Raw genomic sequence first — 25,218 nt, forward strand, 5'->3', positions numbered from 1 at the left:
ATGGGATGTTCTGAAAGTTGGAGGTCTCCTCAGTTTTAGCTGTTTTAAAAGCTACTGAGACATTTTTCTTAGCTTGTACTCTTTGTTTGCCCTCTCAGTGCAGGCAGAAGCTCTCCAAGATTGTTCATTTTAGTAAATTTTCAGATTTTTTTGAGCTTTTTCAAGTGGGAACAGTGTCTATGCTAAAGATTGTCTGCAGTTCTGTTCTGCTGGCTGCTGTGCTGACACCTTTGTGCTCAGCTGGGTTTAGCAGGGGCATTCTGAAATGGAGAGGATTTCTTGAGTTCCTTCACATGTCTGGTGTTGCAGGTAGCACTGGTACTATCAGTAAGGAACAGAGGGCTAATTCACCAGTGTCACTGTTTATATTTATTACTGTTGGACAAATACTGGTAGTACTGTGATGGAATTCTTTGTTCATCTGTAACTTTCAAACCTTGCAATTGGTGTATTTTTCACTGTTGCTCAGTATGAGCCTGTGGTCTTCTCTGGTTTATTCTCCTGCCTTGTTAAGAATTCTGAAATAATAGACACATCTGCAGTTTTTGCTTTTATTGTCAGTGAATACTGACACAAAATTCTGTTTTCTAATGGATACATACTACAATGATTTCACAATGATTTCATGAATAGAACTGACCCAGGTTAAATAATGCCAAGGTTCTAATATTACCAGAGGAAACAAAGAAAATCCAAGTCTCAGTTGACAATCTGATCCTTAGTTTGTCCTTTTGTACTCCTACTGTAAATTTTATGCAAAGGTCACAGAAATGCTACTTCACAGACTTTAGTAACCCTTTAGTATTTACACTTCTGTAGGTTCTGTAACTGTATAAACAGAACAGATTGCTTCTGATACCCTTATATAATAAAGCATGGAACATTGCATATCCCATAGTAATAATCTCAAATGCATTTATCATCTAAATCCATATTTCACAGTGCAGATTTGATGTGTTTAGTCATAAAAAATTACATGCAGGCTTGTGAACAACTGTGTGTGAATGAGTACAATAGAACTAGGATCTCAATTTCTGGTTTAAATATACAGTTGGACAAATAACAAGAATATTGGTAACAGCATCAACAGTCTCAATGAGGGAAGAGCTTTGCACAGAACTAAATGCAAATACCTTGGCTGAACAAAATTGAGTTTTTCAGAGCTGTGGCAAACTCTGTCTTTGCTCATTGCTTTTCCCAGCTTTATTTGTATGAGTAGATGCTGTTTTTTGAAAAGGAGCACCAAAATTATGTTCATTCTTCACACAGAAACATTCTGCTCTTGACAAAACTGTTGAAAACTGTGGATAACTGATAAATAGGGTTAATAATTTTTAACAATGCCTCAGCTGTAACAGCAGCATTGTCAGGCTGGTGCTGCAGCAGTGTGAAGGATTTGAAGAAGGCAATACTGGTACAACAAAGTCAGATAGTAATTCTTATTTTTATGCTGCAAACACTGATTTAATCACCGGTTTTCTCCATTAAACTACTTCATATCGACATCTTTCATTTTTCTGTCCTTTGAAGGTGGTAAATATGATTGCCATTTTATCCATTTTTGTTATAAATGAAACAGACTTCAGAGCGTTTGGCTGTGCATCAGTTGTTGGAATGCTGCCATACACTAATGCAGACTCCCCACTGTGAGCCCAGTGAAGAATTATACTTTGATTCACCAGATTGTATTAAATAGTCCAGCTGTTGGGATTTGAAAGATAGTTACCTCCAAAGTGAAATAAAAATGAACTTGGCATTTATGGCTTTGACCATTTTTATAGTGTTGGGCAATCAGCTTTTCAAAAGTAGCACTTTTTAAAATAACCCTCTTCTGGTTACACTGCTATAAAAAGTTTAATTTGCTGTAACATTCAAAATACCCCACCTTGTATTTTTCTGGAATGATTGACAACTTTTGCATAAAATAAGCATTATTTTCCTTTTGAAATCACTAGCTTCTGATGATAATCAAATGAGTCTGAAACTGTATCTATTAGTGCCAATTTCTGCATTAATTAACTTACACCAAAATTCTGATGTTAGAGACAATTCTTGTAATTAAAGCTTGAACATGGAATTTCATTTGCTCTATCCAGTGCTGTAACAGCAAGCTGAGTAAATTCTTTCTGAAATGGAAAGTGCAGCAACTGTTCTTTCTGTGATTATTTTTTTGTTTTAAACCTGTTCATATACTCTCTCCCCATCAGGTGGGAGCTGGTGCAGTCCCCACCCAATGTTCTAACTATTGAGTGGGGTGACTCATTTTCTTTAGGACAAAGGCTGTCACAATAAAGGACAGCTCATGGCAGATGGATCCTGTAGCTGAATTTCTTTCTCTTGGCTCTGGGTGATCAGGCTGTGGGGAATCAGGTTCTACAGGGCTCAGGCTCTAGGGTCTCAAGATCTGGAAGGCTCAGGCTCTGGTGGCTTAGACTCTGGGCTGACAGGCTTTGGAAGGCTCAGGTTCTGGAAGGCTCAGGTTCTGGGAGGTTCAAGCTTTGGAAGGCTCAGGTTCTGGGGGACTCAGGTTCTTGGGGGCTCAGACTCTGGAAGGCTCAGACTCTAGGGTCTCAAGATGTGGAAGGCTCAGGCTCTGGGCTGACAGGCTTTGGAAGGCTCAGGCTCTGGGAGGTTCAAGCTTTGGAGGGCTCAGGTTCTGGGGGTCACAGGCTCTGAGGGGGCTCAGACTCTGGAAGGCTCAGGCTCTGTTCTGACAGGCTTTGGAAGGCTCAGGCTCTGGGATCTCAAGATGTGGAAGGCTCAGGCTCTGGGAGGTTCAAGCTGTAGAAGGCTCAGGCTCTGGGGTTCTCAGGCTCTGGGGGCTCAGGCTCTGGGATGCAGGGTGCAGGAGGCACAAGGCTGTGCTCTCAGGCTCTCTGTCTGCCCACCCAGCAGGTTTAAGGTGGCAGTGGGAGCACCCCTGCCATTTATTCAGGTTGAGCATTCCCAGTGATTGCCATGTTCTCTGCTGGTGCATTCCAGCTAATCTAAGGATTTGCCTGCATGTTTTCAACACCAGTACAAAGCTTCTGAATACAGACAAGTGCTTTCAGTGTTCATAGGCTGATGCCAGCTTTGACAAATAACCCAGGTGTCTCTGACCTTTCCTTCCTCCCCACTCGGAGGCTTTTTACCCACACGAATCCCTGCACTGCAAACAATGGTGGTGTAACCCCATTTCTGCAGCACAGAGCGTGGGTCAAACGCCCTTGATGGTTCAGCAAAGCCAGTAGGTGCATTTCCAGCAATCATTAGTGCTTGCTCCCAGTGAGACCAGCAGCAGCCAAGGGAGCACCTGGTTACACTGTGCCTGAGTCATGCAGGGCAGCCCCCAAGCAGGTGGCTCTGGGATGGAGGTGTGCAGAAGCCCTTTTTCAGTGCCTTGTGAGTTCATTTCTCATCTTCCATGCCTGGCTTAACAAATGATCCAGGAGGGCGAATGTGACTGTTGCATTTTGTGCCCTGCTATCTGTACATAACAGCTGTTAAATCCATAAATCTATTTATTAGCTTAAGAGACCTGTCTTAGTTGTATGTGCTATTAATATAAATGCTTTTCTGTGTTTTTATGCTCTTCTGAATATGTGATCTGTCATTTGTATTTATGTATTTCTTCTTTTCCCTCTAGATCAACTAGTCACACAGAATTGACAAGAAAAGCTTCTAGCAGCGAAAAAGAGACAGAATCCGTGGTAGTTTTAGATCCTGTGTCCACCAGTGGGGATCAAATGTCTGAAAACGCCCTGAACCAGAACAAAGTGAAAGAGGAAACAAGCAAGCCACTGCAAAAAGAAACTAACGTTGGGAAAATAAAAGAAACAGATAGTTCTAGCTGTTAATTGTTTCTCTGCAAGGCTGTACCTTTTGGGAATCATTATCTGGACATGTGAATTGCTTAGGTGTGTTACTAGGGGCCACGGTCTGTACTCCAGACAGAAATTATACAGATTGAAATGGTCTTTTGTATGCAGTTTTTGTTACATGCACTGAAGTGTTAAATAACTGTGTGTCACTCAAAATCCCTTTCCCATTTTCATTTTGCAGGTATGGATATTAATTTCTTAGATAGTGTCAATTACCGATAAAAATGGATTTGAAGAGGCTTTTTTAACTCTTCTTTTATTGAGAAGATGCCTTGTTAAAGGTCTGTTCCAAAGCTTGCCAGAAGCCCCTTGCATATCTCTTGAGATTGATAGATTTGGATTACACCCTCATCAACTTCAGTATGGGGGTGTTACTGATTATTAATAAAAATGTATTTAGACACCTTGCTCTAAAAATGTTTTGATATCCACTTAAACCAAGATCTTGTTGGTCCCCTGCCTGCTGTCCCCACACAGGGAGGAAATGAAAAGCACAAGCACAACCCTTCTGTCTCAGATTGTCAGGAGAGACAGAGACAGAGGGGACAGAGACTGAAATGCAGAGGCAGTGCAGCATCTCATTGTGGTACCAAGATTTTTGGCAGTGATAGCCCTAGTCAAGGGTTTCTGGGCTGGGACTGGACTTGCTCCTGGGTTTTGTTTCAGTGTTACACAGCAGCTTTTGGAAGTGCTGCAGCTGGAGTCTGTTTTTACTGCTGCACAAAAATAACTTGCCTTAGGCTCCAGTGGGTATGGGCTGCGTTTGGGATTCATTGGAGGACTGCAAGTTACTGGGAATCATCACCATTCAGAGAACTCCCAGCTGAAAGCTCACAGTGCTAACAAATGAGCCCTTGCTTTGAACCTGGCACACACTAGTGGCAATAATTTCTTTATTAGGTGACACTTCAGGTGTCTGTATTTGATAACACAAATCCCAGTTTCCCTCAGCCCTTATTTCCTATGACAACAGTGAGATAGGAACATCATTGATTTGCTCCACTGCCAATTCACATTCCATTGTAGTCTCTAAATTCAACACAGTATCTCATTCTTTTATAATGAACAAATGGAATCAGGGATTTACCTAAAGATTGGTGTAACTGAAATTGGGTGGGCACGTACTTGAATGCACTTGGATTCTTTTTTATTTAATTATTTGAAACAGTGATAGTATTGAAGGATGAATGTTCTGAGTTTGTTGGTTTGGCTCTGCATGCAACTGTCTGGTGCTTTTCCTAAAAATAAAATGATAGTAATGAGTGTGGTGGCTTCACATCTATTTTGGTGGTTTTTGCATGTTTGCTACGAAAATCTTGGACTTGATCTAATTACTGAATTACATACAGTTCATAAACTTGTGGAAATTTGTCTCTCATTGATATTTTCATTTCTTGGGGGCAGTTGGTTCTGGTTGTTAATTTTTCTCTTAGTTGTCTGTTACACTGAACTTAAAATGCAAAATTTCATGTATGTATTTTTTCCTAAAATTATTGCTGCTGTACTATATGTTCAGATTTTCAAATTATACAGAACCCAAGAGTTTTTCAAGAAGCATTTCTTTTACTGACACTGTTTTGTTACCTAGAACATAAATTATTTCTTTAACTTTTCATTGTTGCTTATTAAAAAGACTCCTGACAAGTTTCCCAGACCTTGTGGAATTGACTTGTTACTCACTGCTGCTGACTGGAGCAGGGTTCCTACTGCTGCCAGCTCTGTGCCCAACATTTGGGGTTTGCACTGATGCACTTGTCTTGAGGGCTAACTGGAGTAAAATCTTCTTTGCAGGCTGGATCTCAGAGCAGCATTGAGGGGGAGTGGGGGGATGGAGCAGCATAACAGTCAAGGCCTTTGTTTTTTGTAAAATGTGGTGTTCTGTTTGTGTTTGGGTTTTTTTTACTGTTTGTCAACTGTTTGCTCTTTGTATAGAAGGAGATTCTGATTTTCTCAAAACAAACATTTAGTTTTGGACTTAACACAGCAGTATTTGTTTTGTCAATTTGGAAATGCAGCACAGAATTTTGTGGTATTTTCAGACTATAATCACTGCTCAGTTAATTTGTTTTCAGCTGAAGGCAACGGTCCCTGGAAAAACAGAAGCCAGTATTTGAAATCTCTTAGAGATATTTGGCTGAACTGCTTGAAAATAAATGGATTTAAGAATAGTTAACATGAGTTCCTTAGTAAAATGTTCTTAGAAATTTATCCCAAAGTTAAATGTTGCTAGGCTAGGTTAGAGTGCTGTTCTGTGGGAGCTGAGCAGGCAGGCTGTGAATCTGTAGGGCTGGCTGAGAGCTGAGGCAACTAATGCTGCTCTGGGGTAGGAAGCTCTTCTGGCTCTGATTCTTCAGCAAAAGCAACAAATTCAAGTTTTGCTTCACCTGAAATAGAAGGAAAAAAAGCAGCTCATGTTTGGTGCAATGGGTTTTGTTGTAACGTTCTCTGGTGCACTCAGACATTTTGAAAATGCCACATGATGCTTGCAAGACTTGGCACACCTTCAAAAGTCTGGTCCTTCCTTGGAAAGGAAGCAACACTGATTACTGATTACATGGTGCTCAGCAGCCTGAGCTGGGCTATTTATTGCATTCCTTTCTTCACTGATCATCTCACCTTGCTGCCTTATCGTTTTCCCCCTGCACTGGTGATCCTACCAGAGTTCCCATCAGCTGACTCTGCCTAATCCCTACCTCATAAAAGCCCCTGTCCCAGTGTTGATCCCATCACCAGCAGTTCACTGTTACTGCCACCAGCATTCTCTGTTTTTTCCCAGCTCTGTGACTCCTTCTCCCCCCTGTCCCCAGCAGCAGCTCCTGTTTTGCCCCAGCCCGGTGGAGCAGGTCACACATGGCCCAGGAGGAGCTGTGCTGGCCCCGGAGGAGCTGTGCTGGCCCCGGAGGAGCTGTGCTGGCCCCGGAGGAGCTGTGCTGGCCCCGGAGGAGCTGTGCTGGCCAAAATCACCCCAGGGCTGCCCTGAACTGCCCACAGGACAGGGACCAGGCAGTGGCACAGCCTGGCTGGATGCTCCTGAGCCCGGTGCTGGCCCTCTGGGGGACTCCTGATGGCCCAGTGTCACCTGCGGTGTCACCTGCAGTGTCACCTGCTGCAGCCATGGCCATGGAGTGCCCTGGGCACTGGCTCTCCTGGGTATTCCCAGCTCCAGCCCAGCCAAATGAGGAGCTTGGTATGCAGCTCAGACCTGCTCTCACTGTTGCCCTGCTGTTGATTTAGGTACTGGATCTTATTTCTGCCAAATGATTAACGGTGTTGGGGATTGTTGCTGTTTCATTTCATCAGATATGGGTCTAAATATTTGTCAGACTCGAGAGCCTTTGTTTAGACTATGCTATTTGAGGAGGGAATATATTAATACTGCTGAGGCAGTTAAAATTCATATTTTATTATCTATAATTATCTGTCTTATTTTTGAAAAGTGCAGTCTGTGAAACTATTAGCAAAAAAGAAAATATTTTTATGTTTCTGTTTTTTACAGCAGTTATTTATACGCAAGGGGAGATTTCAAAAAGATCAAAATATTTTCAATAAAAAAAATTTCAACTAAAATCTTTTTTCTATAGTGTGCATGTCAAGTGCTGCTACCCTATGTGTGGAACACTGGAAAATATTACAAACAAGAGGGTAAAATGACTTAATTCTGCTTCGTGTTTCCTTTTCTTAGGAATACATAATACAATTCCTGCAAACCCTTTCCTTCCTTTCTTCCTCTCCTTGTCTCTCTGCCTCCCCTTCAGACTGCATGTCTTTATTCTGGCTTGATTGATACCTGAGCAAGTGAGAAGTGGCTCTAATGAACTGCTAAGCATTTAACAGTGCCTTGGTACAGTATAAAAAGAAGATGCAGATCCTGAAACAGGCAGGCAGATGCATACAAGTGGCTAAGGCTGAATGTGCATCGTCAACTTGGGGTTTTCTTGGGTTTTATTTAAGACTTACCCACGCAATTGCAGCTTTCCAAACACATTTTGCTGGAAATGCAACATACAAAAGAGGGCTGTGAAATGAAGTTTTGTTAGCAATATATGTTTCGAGCCTCGAGGGAGGTGGGGTATTTGGCCTAAAATTCCATTTTGGCAGCTTTTCGACACATTATATGCATGGTTTTTTGTTTTGTTCCTTTTGCACCGTGGGCTTCAAGACTCCAACCAATTAATTCTGGAAAAAAAAAGCTTAATGTAGGCTACTCCTCGAGAAGGGGTCTATTTTAACATTCAGTAAACAGATAATCCATTAGGACAACAATGTACATTGTGGCAAGTGCTATCCTAGGTTTTTTTTTGTCAGCCCTTATTTATAGCCTTTTGATTCCGCTTCCCTCCTGGGGTGCAGTTTCAATCATTCTCCCTCCAATCTTTGTGCCCGTATTCATGGCAGGCTGAAAACAAAGTAAGAAAGAAGCTCGTACGCAGCGCTCCATTCGCGGCCAGTTCCTCCTCTATAGCCAGCAGCCGGTTGTATTTGGCCACCCTTTCTCCTCGGCACAGACCTCCCAGCTTGAGGAACCTGGCACCCAGGCCCACAGCCTGCAACGAGACAGGGTGGTAAAACTCCTCATGGGGCGAGCCAAGCCATTCCCAACAATTCAACATGCTATCCTAAGCTTACTTTAACACCCGCATCTCTCCGCAGAGAAAAACGGGGAAATAAAACCTCTCCGTGAAAGATCTGCCCGATGCAAACAGTAATTTTCGCTGGCGTGTGAAACGGAATTTTATTTGCAAAAGATTAAATATAGTAGTGTTAAGGATATTTGCCTAAAATGTTGTTACTACGCAGGAATGTTTTAAGTAACTCACGGTTTTTTATAAACTAATGCAAGCAAATGGATCATACACACTTTTGAATATACTCCCTGCTTTGGCAAATTTCCTGTGTGCTCTCTTTAAACTCAAAAGAATAACCACTCTCTGTGGGGGGAAAAAAAAAAACCAACCCTCTAGAAAAAGCCCATTTTGTAAAATGTTGTTTCTTTCTCAAGCACAAAAAGGCTTTCTCCTTAAAAAATAGTACATGTTAAAAGCAGTATTTTTGCAATTCTGCAATTGAACAGCTTTCAATACTTACCAGATCCACCAGGCTCTCATCTGAAGATTCTCCATCTGGACTCCCTAATATGGTAATATGTCTTTGACCTATATATAACGGGAGGGAACACCTTCACTGGAGTGTATTTTATATATTTGGCACAGAAATTGTTTGGACTTCTCATTCTTTTTTTACCCTTGGGCTATCCAAGCTTAAATACAAACAGGAGTGCACCCCACCTGATAAAAATGTAAACTCTATTAGTTTGCTACATTAGCATTCTGTTTTATTTTCAGATGGATAAGGGAACATCTAACACCCTGTCCTGGTCTCTGTCTCTCACTGATCTGTCTGATCAGGTTGTGCTATTTATTTTAAATCTGTTCCTCACTATAGTAATGATTTTTCTTCTCTTTGAAAAAGAACTTACCATCCAGACTGAATGAAATCTCTTAGTTGCTATTTACTCGATTTGATACAGAGATTCTGGGTGGTTTTGTGGAACAAGAAAAAAACTAAGCTACATTAAATTTGTCCATCTATTCCTTGGGTATAAAAATGAATAAAGAAAATGTGATACAAAGAGAAATCTTACATATGAAGCTGCACAGGTTCTCAGTACTTACCACAAAGGCTCAATAATATGCAGTCAATAATCTATCGAAATGCAATTTTAAACAGTTTGTACATGCTTGAATTTTTAAGTTATTAATGCTGAAATTATTCAAAATTGAGATGAATTGCTTACATCTCTTTTGTTTTTTTCTTTAATTCTGATCTCTAACTGCATGACACTTAGCTGCAGTGTCAAAGGGCACCCACGTCCAAAACATTCACAGTGTATAAACTGACAATAGTTGAAGCCTTGACTGCTGTTTTAAGCCCCTTGACAGGGATTTGTGGATCAAAACTTGAATTTCAGTTTCTTTTGACAAGTGCTTTCTAAATCAAAAGTGTCAATAATTCAATAAAATCACAAAATATTTGCAGGTGTGACTTGGAGGGTTTGGTTTCAGCATTTCTCCCCTCTACTCACCATCCAGAATTCCAGTCAGTTCCAGGAGGTCTGACACCTTGGTTTCATTAATGTATTTTAGGACAATACCACTGCACCTTGCTATGTTTATGTTCTGTTCAGTTTTGAGTTTGGAAATTTGTGTGGCAGCATCCTCAGCAATCACATAGCATTTGGAACCAAGGGCAAAACAGATGCTGCTCCACTGTTCTCTGTCCTGCAAAAACAAATTGAGCAAACAACTGGAGTTTAAAAAATTGAAACTCTAATTGAGGAGGTTAAAATTGAATAATAATTTGGGTTTAATCATATAAACATATTACATTTTATACTTTATTTTAAATCTGTCTGCCTAAGAAAAACATACCACTTGGATTTTCCATGGGTTTTAAGATTTTTCTAGAAAACATAAATTTTAATCTGAAATGAATCAACATTATTTGCACAAAATATAGTTAAAATATTTAAATTCAATTAAATGTAGGGGTCTGCTATTTTGTTTTCCTCCTGAAATTTACTTCATTTTGATGGAACATAAAGTAACTGTTTATTGTTATATTCAAAGGACTCATTTTTTGTGTTAATATTTCAAGTGTCAGAGTAGTTTGAACATAAAATAATGAACAGGAGACATAGACTCATAGGGAACAGCAGAATACAATGCTCTCTTTTTTAGTAAAGCTCCATTTTTCAGGGTCTTTGTTTCTTTATTTTAATGCATTGTCCACATGGCACATGGTCCAGGCTAAATAAAGGACAAGGATATGTAAAGAATTTGAAAGAAGAAATTTACTAATTAATTTGCTTGCTTTGTGTCCACAGAATGCAAAATTCTCACATTAAAAAACCATCTCTACTTCACAATTCTGCCAGTGGTTATTCTTGGTCTGTGGATCAGTTTTTTGTACTTAACTATTTTGCAATCAACATCAGGGGCCATTCCTGTATGGATTTCAAACCTGTGCATAAGAGAAAATGAAGTTTTTTTGACACTTGAACCAATGTTTAAATTTAAGCACCAAAGTGGTCTGGTGTCTGGCAATGAATTATTGCATTGGTACCAGAACTAATCCTCAAGGATCTTATTGTCAGGGGCAAAGATGTGGCATGGGTAAACCTTGGAGATTTGGGAGGAAGAGGAGGAGAAGGAGGAGGAAAGGCTTTTCCCTTAACTCTGTACTCTATTCCCAACTGCACTTCACTGGCTGCTGTAATTCTCCTGCTGATTCTCATCTTGCAAATATTTTCCTTCATAAGAATTCTCAAGGAAGTTTGCAGCCCTGGCAGGAGTGGGGAATAACCTGGTGATTTGGAACATGGTAATTCAGAGATTCAGACTGGAACAGCATAGGGAGGCAAGGCTAACCAGAGTGAGGGAATACTAAACACAGTTATTCCAAATAAGAACTTTTAAAGTTCCAGCTAAGGACAAAATCAAAAGGATTTTGCAGTTCATTGGTTTTAGAATTGTTGATTCAAGCACTGGGCAGATTCACAGAGCCAACATCACTTTGCTTTTCCCTTCAAGCACAGTGTTTGTGTTTTGTTCATGAAAATGAAGTCCCTGTATTTATTTTGAAGAAGATAAAGTGAAATTTGACACCAAGAGCAAATTTTTATTAAGTTGTGCAACTGCAGAATTTCAGCTTGCAATTGTAAGTTCTGCAGCAATTAAGTTTTTATTATTTTTTTTAACACATGGAAATTTAACCTTATGTATAAATGTGAATATTTAAGGTTATACACTCTCCTTTATCCATCTATAGCATGAAAACATGCTTAATATTATTGTGCTTTATTATTGCAGTTGATTGGCCACATTAAACTCCTGTAACTTTGATCACAGAGGTAAATACAGGGTGTCTTACTCCCCCTTGAAAAATTCTGCTGAGCAATGCTGCCAGTGACAGGACTTTGGTTATAAATATCCATCACAAAGAACTGCAGCAATAATATATTCTGGTGATTTTTTGGCTGAATATACAACAATGTTCAAATTTTTGCTTCTCTGGCATAATATAATATAATGCATTACACATCAATTTTTGTAATACACTTGAATTTTACAATTTCACCTTATAATTTGAGTAGTGTACATAAAGAGAAAAATGTAACCAAAATAACAGTGGTGTAGCAAGTAGAATCAGATAAAAAAGCAAATTCTTGTAATTCTTTAAGGTGTGTATACTGACTATTCTGTTCATGCCAGGATTTTCCATCAGAAATTATGTCAAAAGTATTGAAACATTTGGATATTGCCAATAAAATGCATTCAAAGAAATCGTTAGATGCATTTTCTAGTGATATTTTTGTGCTTAAAAACTTGAAAATCAGAATCTTTGTATTTTACATGTTTTGTAAAAATGAGAAAAGGTCAGTGATATACCACTGACCAGTACCATCAGTTTTTAAAGGACTGCACTGTGCTATCTTACCTCTTTTCTTAAGGGATCTATTAATGCAATAATAAAAGGAAAATTGTTAATCATTTCCACATACATGGCAACCATTTCATCAGGACTTTTGAATGCTCCAGTGAGTATTTCATATTTCCCTTTTTCCTAGAAAGCAAAGTAAAAAGCATAAAAGATAAGGAAAGCAGGACCCTGAAAAGCAGAGTGTTCACATCTCTGTTAAGGCAGTGAGCTGTGTGTGCTTCAGTCAGGAGGAATTCACTCATCTGCTTCACTCTGTGTCGGAGTTGTCAGCACATTGTTACAGAAAACTCTGCCTAAAATGACACTGTGGGTTCCAGAGGGCTCATGCCAAAGTCTCTGAACAATACCACTGACAAAGGAAGAGATTTCAGCATCTTCTAGGCAATGCTGCCAGTTTGACACAGTTATAGCATAAAGTTAGCAATATTTTATATTTTTATTTTGAGAAAAAAATAATTTTTCTCTTCCCCCCAAAAAAGGTGATTTCCCCCTGGTTTTCATAAAGAAAATATTGCTGGGGCAAGGAGTGCACTGTCAGTGCTCAAAATCAAGATACTGCCTTTCCCTGCCTCTTTCCCATTTAAAAATAAAATAAAATAAAATAAAATAAAAGACTCCTTTAAAACCGGTCTCATCATTCTGGGAAGCACAAACTGCAGCCTGGGAGGAATTTTAAGGGCACACTGTGAAACTGTGCCAGGATATCCACTGCTTCAGTGCCTTTAATACTTCAACAGCAGAAAGTTACAGGATTACTGGTAATTCAATGGTTAAGATTGCACATTCTGGTATAGGACACAGATATTACAGCCAGGAGAGAAACTGCTTTCACAAAAGATATTGGTAATGGAAGCTTTGGCACTACAGAATACCCAAACACACAAAAGCTCATGAGGTACTAAATGGAAGTTTCTTTCTCTGCTTAGAGAAAAATCTGATTTATCTTGGAATAAGGGGCAAGAACTGTAAGACTTTGTCAAGAGATAAACAGATTTTGTCAAATAAAAACATTAAAAACCTGAAATGAAAAAATTAATGTTGATGCATAATGAGATGGGCAGGAATGTGTATACAAACATACCATAGTAAAAATACATGCAAATGTTACGATAGTTTGAAGAAAACAAGAGAAGTAGCTTAATATAACAGAAAAAACAAGTAGATTCAGCCGGAATTTATAAATGCAGAGATAATTCTTTCTGTTTGCTTGATCACTACCTTAAAAAATGGAGTTAGGAGCTTGTAGGTGAATTTGCAACATAATAATAAATAACGTTAACAAACAGCTACATTTATTTTAAACCCCAAGAAAATCAAAATTGAGAAGTAACTTACATGATCCATTAATTCATGAGCAGCACAATTTATTGCTAAGTACATGTCTTTTCCTAGCTGCAGACCTATATTGTGGCAAGCTATTTGCATTTGGAGTAGCAGTTGTTCTAGACTATCATATCCTATTGTCAGGCAGCCTAAGTGTGATATTTTTAAGGTTGGTGGCTGAAAGCAAAACAAAAATAATCACTTTATTTACACACATATATATTATACATAAATATAATTTTATGTATAATAAAACATAAAACATAAATGAGCTTTTTTCATTGTCATTTCAGTCTGCATTTAGCGATCAAATTATACATTTGTTCTCAGAAATCTCGTTGGCAGCTTTAAGGACAATTCTGTAGGAAAGAGGGATTATCAAGTGTTAATGAGTAGAGAGCAATAGTCCTTGGAAATATGTGTAGTTATGCAGATCTCAGCATTTAAAAAATTATTTTAAAGACACTCCTAACAACCACTGGATTGCCATAACTGCTCTGGTGCTTTGGACCAACCCTTTGGCACAAAAACATATCCTCCACTTTTAAACAGCTTTCACTCATTAATCCTCAACTATAACATTGATATTGACTCTGGGGAGAGTTCAAGAAACCTCAAGAATCATCCAAGACTTCTGGAAGGAACAAATTTCACAGAGGGGAAATACCTCCAGCCCAGCTGCTTCAGGGACAGTGTTGCTGGACATCAGCCACAAGGAGAGTTGTATTGAGCAAATATTTCATGTATTTCCTTCTGTTGTCAGTTTTTCTGTAGGTTTTCCAAACACTGATTTTTAACGGTAAAGTCTGGGAATTTTGGATTATAAAGATGCAGCAATAGACAGCAAAAAATGCTGCAGTCTTCCTGCACTTCAGATAGAGGTTAAATCTGCAGTTTCATGTGTTTTTCAAGATGTTAATATGCTATGCCTTGTTACTTTCTATTAAAACACTGTTTATCTGTATAAAAACATTTTTCTTTGTCTAGTTTTTACTTCCTTAACCTAAACAAGTTCTCTTCACTGCCTACTTTGTAATTTCTCCCTTTTTTCCCCTCACAAAAAAGTTCAAGCTAACAGGATGCTTTTATCAATTCTAAATTCAGTTTCACTACTGTCTCCTTTAGTTTTCTCCTGCTGAAATAAATGGATTTTTTTTTAGAGAATCTAATGCATTGTTTCCTTATGTATCTCTTACAGAAATATTCTACCTTATGATTGCAATACACATTGTGGCACTAATATGGAAACTTCCCATCAGGAAACCATTGGCCAGCATCTTAATGATGATGAGTTTCTTACTGTTTAAGCAACAATAAAATAGGAAAGTTTTTGTTCATCCTTTTTTATACTTCACAAGAGTAACAATTCTCACCTGATAATATTTAAATCACCTCAGAATGAAGAGCAAAACCTGCATGGCATTTCCATCCCACTATTTGGAAACTACTGGTTTTGAAGGGATAAAAAAGATGATTTGAGCCATATAAAATAATGTCCTGTGCAGTATTGTGAGTGCTGCCCTTTAGCTGCTGGTTTGTGTCTGCCATTATCTGTAACCTCTGACTGGACCTGGGCTGAATGCAGCAGGATAAAGAGGGGAGTTATGCTCCCAGGGTTAGGAAACAGCACAATCCACATGTCTTACAGGTAACACTTTTATGGTCTACATGATCAAAAGTTCTCTGCTGGTGCTACAGGCTTGCAAAATGCTCATTTGGATAAATTACCAGGATTTCTATATGAGAAAAATTACCAGATCCTAGAAATTTCCCCCTATTTCCTCTACTGTCCCCCAGGAAGGGAAGGTATAGTCAGAATAATCTAAATTATTATGTAAAATATAAGCATTTGGAATATTTAAGTCTTGCCTTGACCTTTCCAAAATGGCAGTGTAGATTAATGCTTCCTTTCTTAAGAACATTTTAAGTCCCCTGCTGTTGTTAATACCTTGTTGAAGGCTTAGAGTTAAAATCTCTTTTCTTACCGGACCTTTTAGTGCTCTTCCTCTCCTACTCTCTCCTCGTGAACCAGGCTGTTGGAGTGAAAGAAAATAGAAATCAATTCCATGGAAAAATACAAAGATGACAGAAAAGAGAAAAGAAAGAAAAGAAAAAATGAAAGGAAAGGGAAAGGAAAGGGAAAGGAAAGGAAAGGAAAAGGGAAGGGAAAGGGAAAGGAAAGGAAAGGAAAGGGAAAGGAAAGGGAAAGGGAAAGGAAAGGGAAAGGAAAGGGAAAGGGAAAGGGAAAGGAAAGGGAAAGGGAAAGGAAAGGGAAAGGGAAAGGAAAGGGAAAGGGAAAGGAAAGGGAAAGGGAAAGGGAAGGGAAAGGGAAGGGAAAAGATTGACTGAATTTTGGTCAGTAGAGGTTGTAAATATTTCAATTAGCAAACAGTTTATTTAATAGTTTTATTTTGTGGTGGTTACTAATTTAAAATGTTTATTTCTATATGGACGTTTGTCCAACCATCATTTGTTTTTCAAGACATTCTCACCCAGCCCATCAAAAATACAGGGGATCTCAGAAATGAGAATCTAGACTCTGTACTGGAAGAAACACAACACCACTGCTTTCCAAAAAGCACGTGCACACCCCAGGACTGATTTACTGCTACAGTAGAAGCACCTGGAATAAAATATGTTGTGTGTGAGAGGTGTAGCAAGGTCAGAATATGTATTGTGTATTCCCTCTGATACCATTCACTCCCAGTATATTTCTTCAGGTAAACAGGAAGTCTTATGCTTGGAACAACATTTTGTTCTAAATTTTCTAATTTAGTTTCACCAAATGGCCAATGTTTTATTCATCTGGCAGAAAACACATCCTCTGTTCTGTGTCACATGCCTTTAACAGGCTAAGTGTGCCATGTGGAATCTTTAAAAGGACAATGGTCATAAAAATATCAAATGAAGTACATCTCACTGTAAGAACACATTTTTATTGTACCTTTTTGCCTGAAGACTCCAACAGTCTTATTATTTCTTTCTGAATATCCAGAACTCTTTTTATCCCCTGTAAACAACAGTAGTCTTCAAAAGAAATTCATTTTAGCAGCTTAAATCAGAAGAGAGACAACACTTATTCTAAATGAAAATTTTAATATAAAGTCTTCAAAAATGCCCAAACCATTAGAGACTCCTTAACACAATCTATCCATCCACAAAATGCAGCCAAATGTCCAACCATAAAGGGTTAGTAGCAGTGGAATGAGCAGGAATATTTGATTATGGGATGTCAAGGAAAGCAGTCTCCTCTCCAAAAGTAGCTGTTCAGATATCTAACAAGTAAGAAATATCTGTGTCTGCATGTATATCTGAGAGGTGGGAAGGTGGTAATACCTGTTCCCAGTTGTGACTCCGCCTAAGATTTCCTAAACTCTGACATGACTGAGTGCATTTACCTTCAGAATACTTCCAAGAAGCAGGGGGGAAAAAAAATACTGTCTTGATTTTAAACATTAGGGAACGCTCCAATTAAAATAATTCATTGCTTTTAATACTAGTGAATGTCGAGTGCAAATTTGGTAAAGGACATTTCAGATTTTCTCAAATCTGAAGGAATACTGAAGGGGGCAGAAGTCAGTCACAGCTGGGAACAACACAGGACAAACAGCTTCGTGCTCTGCAGGCAGCAAACCCCTTCCTGCTCTCCCATGGGCACTACTGGGAGGCATCCTGGCTTTGAATGGGGCAGAACTAGCGACCTTGTTAACAGCTCTGGGGGACAACCCAGAAAAGTTAAGGGAAAAGCAAAAAGAAAGAGAATCGAGCTCAGCTATTTGTTCAGGTCACCAGCACACAAAGTAGAAATCACAGCCCTAATGGAGGCATCTTGTGCAGATCCATTCTTTAATGCAACACATGGCTAAACAAAAAGAGAGAGGGGTGATCCCATCTGTCTCACCCATCCTTCTTGCTCTTTGTATTCCCTTCTAGTGTCACAATCTCATTTCAAAGCAACTTCTTCCCAAATATGTTATGCTTTCCAGTGAATTTGTTATGGGCTTTGTTGTTTGTATGCTATATCAAACAACTGGTAATATTTATAATCTACTAATGCAAAATCTATTGTGTAACACAATTCCTTGACATCTTCTTTAATGCACTAATTTTTTCCTCTATACAAACATACATTTTAAACTTAAACCTTCATGGTTCCTCTTTTAAATCAATTTTTTACTTAATGATATTAGTGTTAGAATTCTGCTCTAACATCTGTTAAAACTTTGGCCTTGTAAGATAACAAAGAATGAAAAATATAGTTTGTAAGGACTATATTGAAAAGACCTATATAGTTATGTATATATGTAGTTAGTATGATGTCTATTACATTTATTAAAAAAGGAAACAGTACCTGTTTGAGTGACAACTCAACTGGTGGTATAACCATAACTTCTTTGACTAATTTCAGTTTTGTAGGTGAATTTTTTTCACAGTTCAACAGAGTAACCATTGGGAGTGGCAGAGTCATTTCTTTAGGTGACTCCTGTAATTGGGAGTGCCAGGTGAAAATAAAAATGTAAAAATCAGAATAATTTCTTATATACTGTAGTTATGGTACAGGACTCAAAAACTGCAAAAACTGAAAACACAGGCAATGCTGTTAAGGGTGCATTCTATGAGGCAAATTTAATAACAGGCTGCAATAATTATGATAACTGGAACAAAGTAAAATTACAGAAGCCACAGTACCTGATGGTGTTTCAGCAGTGCAGTATATAAGTACAATGGGACATGGCTAATGGTGGCCCCAGCCTTTGCTACAGCAAGTGATGTTCCCCCAATGGCCAAGCTGCCACGCAGTGCTGATTCAGCAGGCTCTGCAGGTGGGCTGGGAGTCACTTCCACTGAAGACTTTGCTACAACACAGAGAGGAGTAGCTAAATATTTTCTTGGTTCTAAATATATGCTTGTGGATCAGTTATGTGAGTAAATATGGTATTGTCATTTCAATGTGCACTCAGCATACTAAAAAAACATAATTTATTTTTGAAAAACTTAATTTTGTCAGCTTTATATGGAATGACCTTAAAGTAAGCAGAGTATCTGTCCTCACTCTGGTTTCACATGCATTTCAAGTTTGTTTCTTTTGGAGATCTTTCAGCCATACATATTGAAATATGCATTTTTATTTATCTGTGTTTGACTCCAATAACATTACATAATTTTTCAGGCTTCTTTCAAAAGCGTGTTTTCAGTCTTCTTTATTGTGCTCCTTAAATGCTCAGATTTTGCATAAAAAATTAGAAGATTACATTATAACCTGATTGGGAGTACAAATACTTGATTTCTTCTAATAATGACTGTGAAAAAAAAATCAGGCCTATTACAATTGGAATTCCCAAAGAGAAAACAGGTCTTTTAAATATTACACATTAAATTTTCATAGGAATTTATTACCCTTTCAGATACAATAACTTTTTCCAAAATGCTTTAAACCAAGCAGTTCCCACTACCATATTTATTGCCTATAGCACTTACATGAACACTTACAGGGAACACCTGCTGAAGCTGCAATAAGTAATCTGATTGCCAAGAACCACTGCATTTGGGACTGTTTGATATTGGCTCCAAACAGTCAGGCACTGAGTCTAACAATAATATTACAGTCAATGTCACAATTAGTGAAAACACATAATAGATGTATCAGCAGAAGCTTGACTCAAGTATCCAATACACCACAATGATATCTGGATGGACCTGACAACTGCAGAAGTTAAATTTAGATCAAAGGTGAATTTACTGTGCACACATCCAACATACAAAGTGGGAGGTTTGTTACTGATAGGATATGATAGTTACAAATAAACTGATAAGAAACAGTAATTTGCCAACATTCTCTGCCCTTCCAACAAATGACAACAATCCTTTTTTGCCTGAGTTTAATCTATACATGGAGATAACATAGGGTGGTTTTTTCCTTTGGGTTGTTTGGTTTTGTCCATATAGTCTTACCTTGTTTTTCTAGTCTCATATTTTTTCCTCTAGTAGGATGTTAGCTTACTTTCTTTTACTCTATACTACCCTTCACTCCTGTCTCACCCTCTTCTTTCTTTTTTGCTTTTCTCTGTATTTCCTCCTTTTCTCAGTGTTAGGAGGAAACTTTCCTTCCTTGTTCAATTGTTTGCAGCTTCTATCTTAATTCTATTTCTTTTTTACCACTCAGTTCTGTGATTTCCTTTTCTTTCCTCATGATTTTCATTTTAATCTTCATTTGCATCCTCCTCCATTCTTATTCCTCACTCTGAAGAATAATAACCTCCTGTCTAAACCAACTGTAAAACAAAGGCAGAAACTCTGTTCAACCAATGCATGTGAATGATGAGGAAACTGTATTTTCCCCTCCCTCATTTTGCTGCACCAACTGCTCTGATCAAAAAGGTCAGGAGAGAGTAACCAAACCCTCTGAACATGAGACAGGGTGTCTTTTAGGACCTTTATCAATATCTGCATTGCAGAAAAAATTAAAATTAAATAAAGTAAAACCTGGTTTTCCTCCCTTTTTTTGCTTAGGTGTTGAGCCCGAACGGACCGAAGGAGTGGCTTTTGCTGCTTCTTCTTCCTGTCTTTCTTTTTCTTGCCTTTCAATTTCCTTTTTTTCTTCTACCTTGTTTGCAAAGTATTCACTGAGGGAAGAGGCATAAAAATTACCAGGTCAAAATACTGCTAGACATGCGGCAAGCAAACAGATGTGATGCAGGCTAAAGAACATGCTAGGACGTAGATTAAGTGCTTGTATTGGAGCTTCTGCCATAGATTCCCTGTGTGAAGCTGTAGAAGCCCCTAAATTTATCACAACATTCTTTTTTGGTAGTCATCTGCAGCACTGATTAAACAAAAAGGACCACAAACAACTGTCAAAAACCTTAGAACATGCTTTGTAAATCAGTCTGGTTTGAAAGTCAGCTCTGAGCAGACAGTTGGAGCATGAAGGATTTATTTCCTTTGCATGGGTAGTAACAGATCCTGTCGTAACTTCATGACATCCATCAGCCTGGCCTAGGTTAAGACAGTAGGTGAGTTGTACACTGGTTATTGTGTGGCTGCAAACTCAGAGGTGGCTGAATTTCAATTACATGCATGAAGTGAAATCTTCATCCATGGGTCACAGAAAGCCAATTCAGGCAAACTGAGTATATGAGATATATAAAGTAGTGTAAGCAATGCATTAAAATCTTATTTAGACTCACTTTCCAACTGAGTCCTTATTGCCTTTATCAAGGTTTTTCCAAATTCAGCTCATGTGGAAGGTCTGTTTGCTACAGCCTGTGTTCAGTGCTGCAGACCAAACCAGCATGCTTTTTATATCATAATTATGAAAAGCAGGCAATAATGTAATGAAATGGGTCCAAGACAGACATTATATCCTAAACATATATTTTAAAAAGTAGAAAACATTGAATATTCTACCTGTCTTTTATTTCAATATAAATTAATGGTGAATATTTCAAATAATCAAATGCAGTAATTTTCATAATATGCAAGACCTACCCAAGCATCTTATCAGCTTGACACTGGTCAGTAGGATCCAAGTGCCTTAACATTGTGTTCAGTGATTCATTGACCCATTCCACAGCAGTATGAACACACTCATTTCTTTCTTTCTCATCAGCTTCAATTGTTTCAGGCAAAGCATTTTCAGGTATTTGAGAATGAGTAGCCATTACAGTGGAACAAATCCTCTGCAAAACAAACAAACAAACAAACCAAAACCAAAACAATGTAAAAGGTTTAAAACACTATTTAATTTCTAACTTGGAAGTATCATTTGAAAGACTAAGAAGTATGTCCTTTAGCAACTCTACAAGTACATATCTCCAAATCTATTTGCTCCACTTGTCTTTTCTTATCCAGCACCTTCTTTTTAGGCTCTTATACTTTGGTAATTGCAGACATTATTCAAGTTTTTTTTGACCTAAAATTTTAACTACATAGGCAAAACCCCTGTGACAGATCTGCCTTATACATATATTATGCTATCAGAATAGAATGCAGTTATTTTAAGGACCATACAGTCATTAGGACACCTTTTATTGAACCTGTTGTACCACAATTCATCAGCATTCCTGCTTAACGCCATCCCTCATGATCACTTATTTTTGTCTTACTTAGGTAATTCAAATGCATCTTTCTGTACTGATGAAAAACAAATTATATTGAGAAAATTCACTTAAGGAAGACATAATTTACAAATTTCCCACAGTTGCCTGAACTAACAATATTAACTTTGCATCCTGTGAATATCTATGAGGTTACATGTAATTCCAGAACCAGAATTTAACTGAGGGAAAGTAGAAATAATTACTCCACAACAGCTAGAGCTGCAAAGATGTAACTTGAATATTTAAGGTTGGGGAAGAGATGAGCCAACAATTCTGCATTGCAGGTGCTAAATGGGTATGTCTGACTCCACTGTCACCCACATGAACCTATTAATTAGCTCAGTGTAAAAGGAGTGGTTCTATGTATACTGTTTTTCACCTGTACTGTACATTTCTGAAAGTGTTACACAAAAAGGTCTGAAAATTAAAGAAAAAGGTGAAATGAAAGTGAATGTATAAGGTTACTATGGGGTGTAAGGAAAACTTACATGATCATTAAGACAGAAAAAAAATAATATACAAAGATACACTATCAGATCCTACTGACAAAATATTGTCTAAATCCTGGAAAATAAAGTTTTCATAGCTGCTGCCACTGTCTAACTTTTCACTATACCTTTTTTTCCAAGTTACAACACTCAACTGTTGAGTCACAGGAATTTATATCTTGTCATAAAGATGGAAAAGAAAAGGTTCCTTGGGATGTGAGAATAGTACAGATATTGTCCTAGTAGAAGAAATAAAACAACAAGGAGCTCATACCTTCTCATAGTTTTTAACTGTACAGTATATTTCCACTTCTAATGTTGGCTGACCAACTCCATTAAAAAGTTTTCTTCCAACTAATTTGCATATTACTGGAGCTTTTGAAAATTTAGAAAAGTAGTTAGCCTTAAAAGAAAAAGAAAGAACTCAATTAAAAGTCAATTTCCAGGCAATGAGGCTTTTATTCCATGATTACAATCAAATCCACCACTGAACAAAGCCATTACGGGTCTATCATATTCTATCATTCTATGATTTATATGTTCCAGCAAGCTTTGAGCCCTGTGAGAAAGATGGAAACCGTGACTTCTGGTAGGCAGAGTCCTCATTCTTCTTCCAACATGGTCTTTGAAGGGCCTGATGAATCATCATAACTCAATTTGTATGGGTCTCTGTTTGTTCATGAACACCAGTGTTGGTTTAGAAAAAGGATTATGTTTTCACCTGAGGATTCTATATACTAGTTTCATTATTTAATCTGGTATCAGAGAGTCACCAAACCCAACTACGAAACACTTACGGGTACAAAGAAAAGCAAGCCAAGTACTGAGCAAAGCAAGGAAAGGTGTTACCATTCCACTGATGATGGGAAACAGTTTAAGATGGAATGAAATATTTCAATTCCACAGCCACTCTGCCATCAAAGATCATACCAGAAATCTTTTTTTTTTTGAGAGCTGCTCACTATTCTAGTATCGGCAGTATTGCCACTAGTTGAGGTTTCATTGTTGTCAACAATATTTTGCCAAGTGGGAACAGATTAAATCGGCCTGATTCTTGGCCATTCCACTGGGGCCCATCTGCCTCTCATGAGCAGCTGCAGTGTGACCACCAGTCTCTCGTCGCCACTGGGCCGGGAGTCACCACTGCTGAGCAGCAGTTTTGTTAGGGACAAACAGCTCTCCATCTGTGGATTACTTTGTTTTTGTGTCGAGACACAGCAAAGGACAAGAATCCCGGCCGCTGAGGACATGTACTTGGCGTAGCATCCAGTGCCACCGGCCACAAACACAGAACCATCGCAATCCTTGCCCGGACCAGGGGCAAACCACGGAGCCATCACCACAGAGACGCCATCCCCGCTGAGGGCAAGGGCTGGCAGAGACACGGGTGCCATCCCCGCTGAGGGCAAGGGCTGGCGGAGACACGAGTGCCATCCCCGCTGAGGGCAAGGGCTGGCGGAGACACGGGTGCCATCCCCGCTGAGGGCAAGGGCTGGCAGAGACAGAGGTGCCATCCCCGCTGAGGGCAAGGGCTGGCGGAGACACGGGTGCCATCCCCGCTGAGGGCAAGGGCTGGCAGAGACACGAGTGCCATCCCCGCTGAGGGCAAGGGCTGGCAGAGACACGGGTGCCATCCCCGCTGAGGGCAAGGGCTGGCGGAGACACGGGTGCCATCCCCGCTGAGGGCAAGGGCTGCCATTGACACGGATGCCCTCACGGCCCCTCCGGCCCGCCCGGCTGCACGCCCGCCCCGCGCTACCAGCTCCCCGTAGAGATCCTCGGGGCGCTGCAGGAACAGCTCGTTCAGCGCCTGCTCCAACCGCTCGGGCACACGGAGCCCTCGGTAATACTCAGCCGCCTCCCGCCGCAGCCGCCCCAGCTGCTCGCCCGCCTCCATCGCGGGGCCGCTGCCGGGCAACGCAGCCGCGGAGCGCCCGCCTCTTCCCCCGCTGGCCGCCGGCCCCGGGGCGGGACTGCGGCACCTCAGGGCGCTCTGCCCCACGTTCCCGGGTTCTGCCCCACGTCCCCGGGTTCTGCCCCGCGGTCCCGGTTCTGCCCCGCAGTCCCGGGGCTCTGCTCCCTCAGAACGCCCCGGTTGGGAGCAGCCGTGGCTCGGTGCGGCCCGGTTCGGTTCCTCCGTGCCGCGCCGTGCTCGCACTGCCCTCAGAGCGCGGCCATGCCCTTCCAAGTCTCCTCCTCTCTTTTAAAAATTTCCCAGCAGCAAAACTCTGTAAGATTATGGTGCTGAAAGAGGGGCAGGCTGGGTGTTTGGGAAGTGTCTGCAGCAAAACGCCCGCAGTAACTCGTACGTTTGAAAGCCCTCCACTTTCAATGAAAAGAAACATGTCTCGACCTAAATGGTCATTTTTAGTCCTCAATTTCCTACAAAAACTTTCACTTTCTTCCACTGTTCGCTGGTAATTTTGTAGAAGTAACTGAAAATGGAGATACTTAAAAGCTGTTAGCAGCACACTTCCCCAGCTTTAAAATCAATATGTGGGGACCTTTGCTCATTGTGTGCTCACTTCTCCAGGTGGGGTGATAATGAAGAAAAATCCCTAAGGAATCGTTTTCTTTTCATGTCCTTTAGAAACACTATGGTAAGTCTCCAGAGATTTAAACTCTCTTTTTAAAAAGCTGTTTTCTCTGAAAAAGTTTCTAAACTGACACTCCCTGTTCTTGAGGAGAGTGGGTAGCAATGCCTCATTAGATTTTTTACTTCGGGAGGAGTTGTGGTGGTGGCTGCTCCTTTGGCACATAACTGCTTCAGGAGGGGCTTTTGCAGTCAGAGACGTGGGTGGCAGTGGTCAAATACTGCCAGGTAATTTGTCACATGCAGAGGCTTGCCCCAGAAAGCTCCAGTTTAATGAAATGTTCCTGGAAGAGCAGGCTTCTGGAGGTACAAGGTGCTGATGTGCTGGTCACTGAGCATGATCATGCGCTGGG

At 39.7% G+C, this 25,218-nt stretch overlaps 2 protein-coding genes across 3 annotated transcripts in view; one reads left to right on the forward strand and one right to left on the reverse strand.

Moving 5' to 3' along the window:
• SHTN1 (shootin 1) overlaps positions 1-5,517 on the forward strand; it is a 53,932-nt gene extending 48,415 nt beyond the window's left edge. For both annotated transcript variants that reach the window (XM_033066130.2, XM_033066131.2), the window contains exon 17: positions 3,629-5,517. In XM_033066130.2, coding sequence (XP_032922021.1) covers positions 3,629-3,839 — 211 coding nt within the window. In that variant the 3' untranslated portion in view covers positions 3,840-5,517. The remainder of the gene's footprint in view (positions 1-3,628) is intronic.
• A 91-nt stretch (positions 5,518-5,608) lies between these two features.
• On the reverse strand, positions 5,609-24,169 carry ENO4 (enolase 4). Its single transcript, XM_033066132.2, has 14 exons — positions 24,032-24,169; positions 22,547-22,675; positions 21,174-21,364; positions 20,169-20,308; positions 18,375-18,541; positions 18,037-18,168; positions 16,630-16,695; positions 15,671-15,718; positions 13,698-13,862; positions 12,360-12,485; positions 9,946-10,141; positions 8,949-9,016; positions 8,290-8,407; positions 5,609-6,247 (listed from the first exon to the last, which is right to left on the reverse strand). The coding sequence occupies exons 1-14, from the start codon at positions 24,167-24,169 to the stop codon at positions 6,171-6,173; spliced, it is 1,761 nt and encodes a 586-aa protein (XP_032922023.1). The 3' UTR covers positions 5,609-6,170.
• Between the last annotated feature and the right edge of the window lie 1,049 nt (positions 24,170-25,218).

This window comes from Catharus ustulatus, chromosome 8 (assembly GCF_009819885.2).
Source record: "Catharus ustulatus isolate bCatUst1 chromosome 8, bCatUst1.pri.v2, whole genome shotgun sequence".
In the NCBI taxonomy this organism is placed as follows: Eukaryota; Metazoa; Chordata; class Aves; order Passeriformes; family Turdidae; genus Catharus; species Catharus ustulatus.

Excerpts from the sequence above, each read along its gene's own strand:
- ENO4 (XM_033066132.2), bottom strand. The coding sequence starts at position 24,169 with ATGGAGGCGGGCGAGCAGCTGGGGCGGCTGCGGCGGGAGGCGGCTGAG. Across the intron at positions 20,309-21,173 it reads CAAGCTGATAAGATGCTTGG|TGAATACTTTGCAAACAAGG; the intron begins GTAGGTCTTGCA and ends CTCTTCCCTCAG. Across the intron at positions 16,696-18,036 it reads TTGAGTTGTCACTCAAACAG|GGGATAAAAAGAGTTCTGGA; the intron begins GTACTGTTTCCT and ends TGTTGTTTACAG.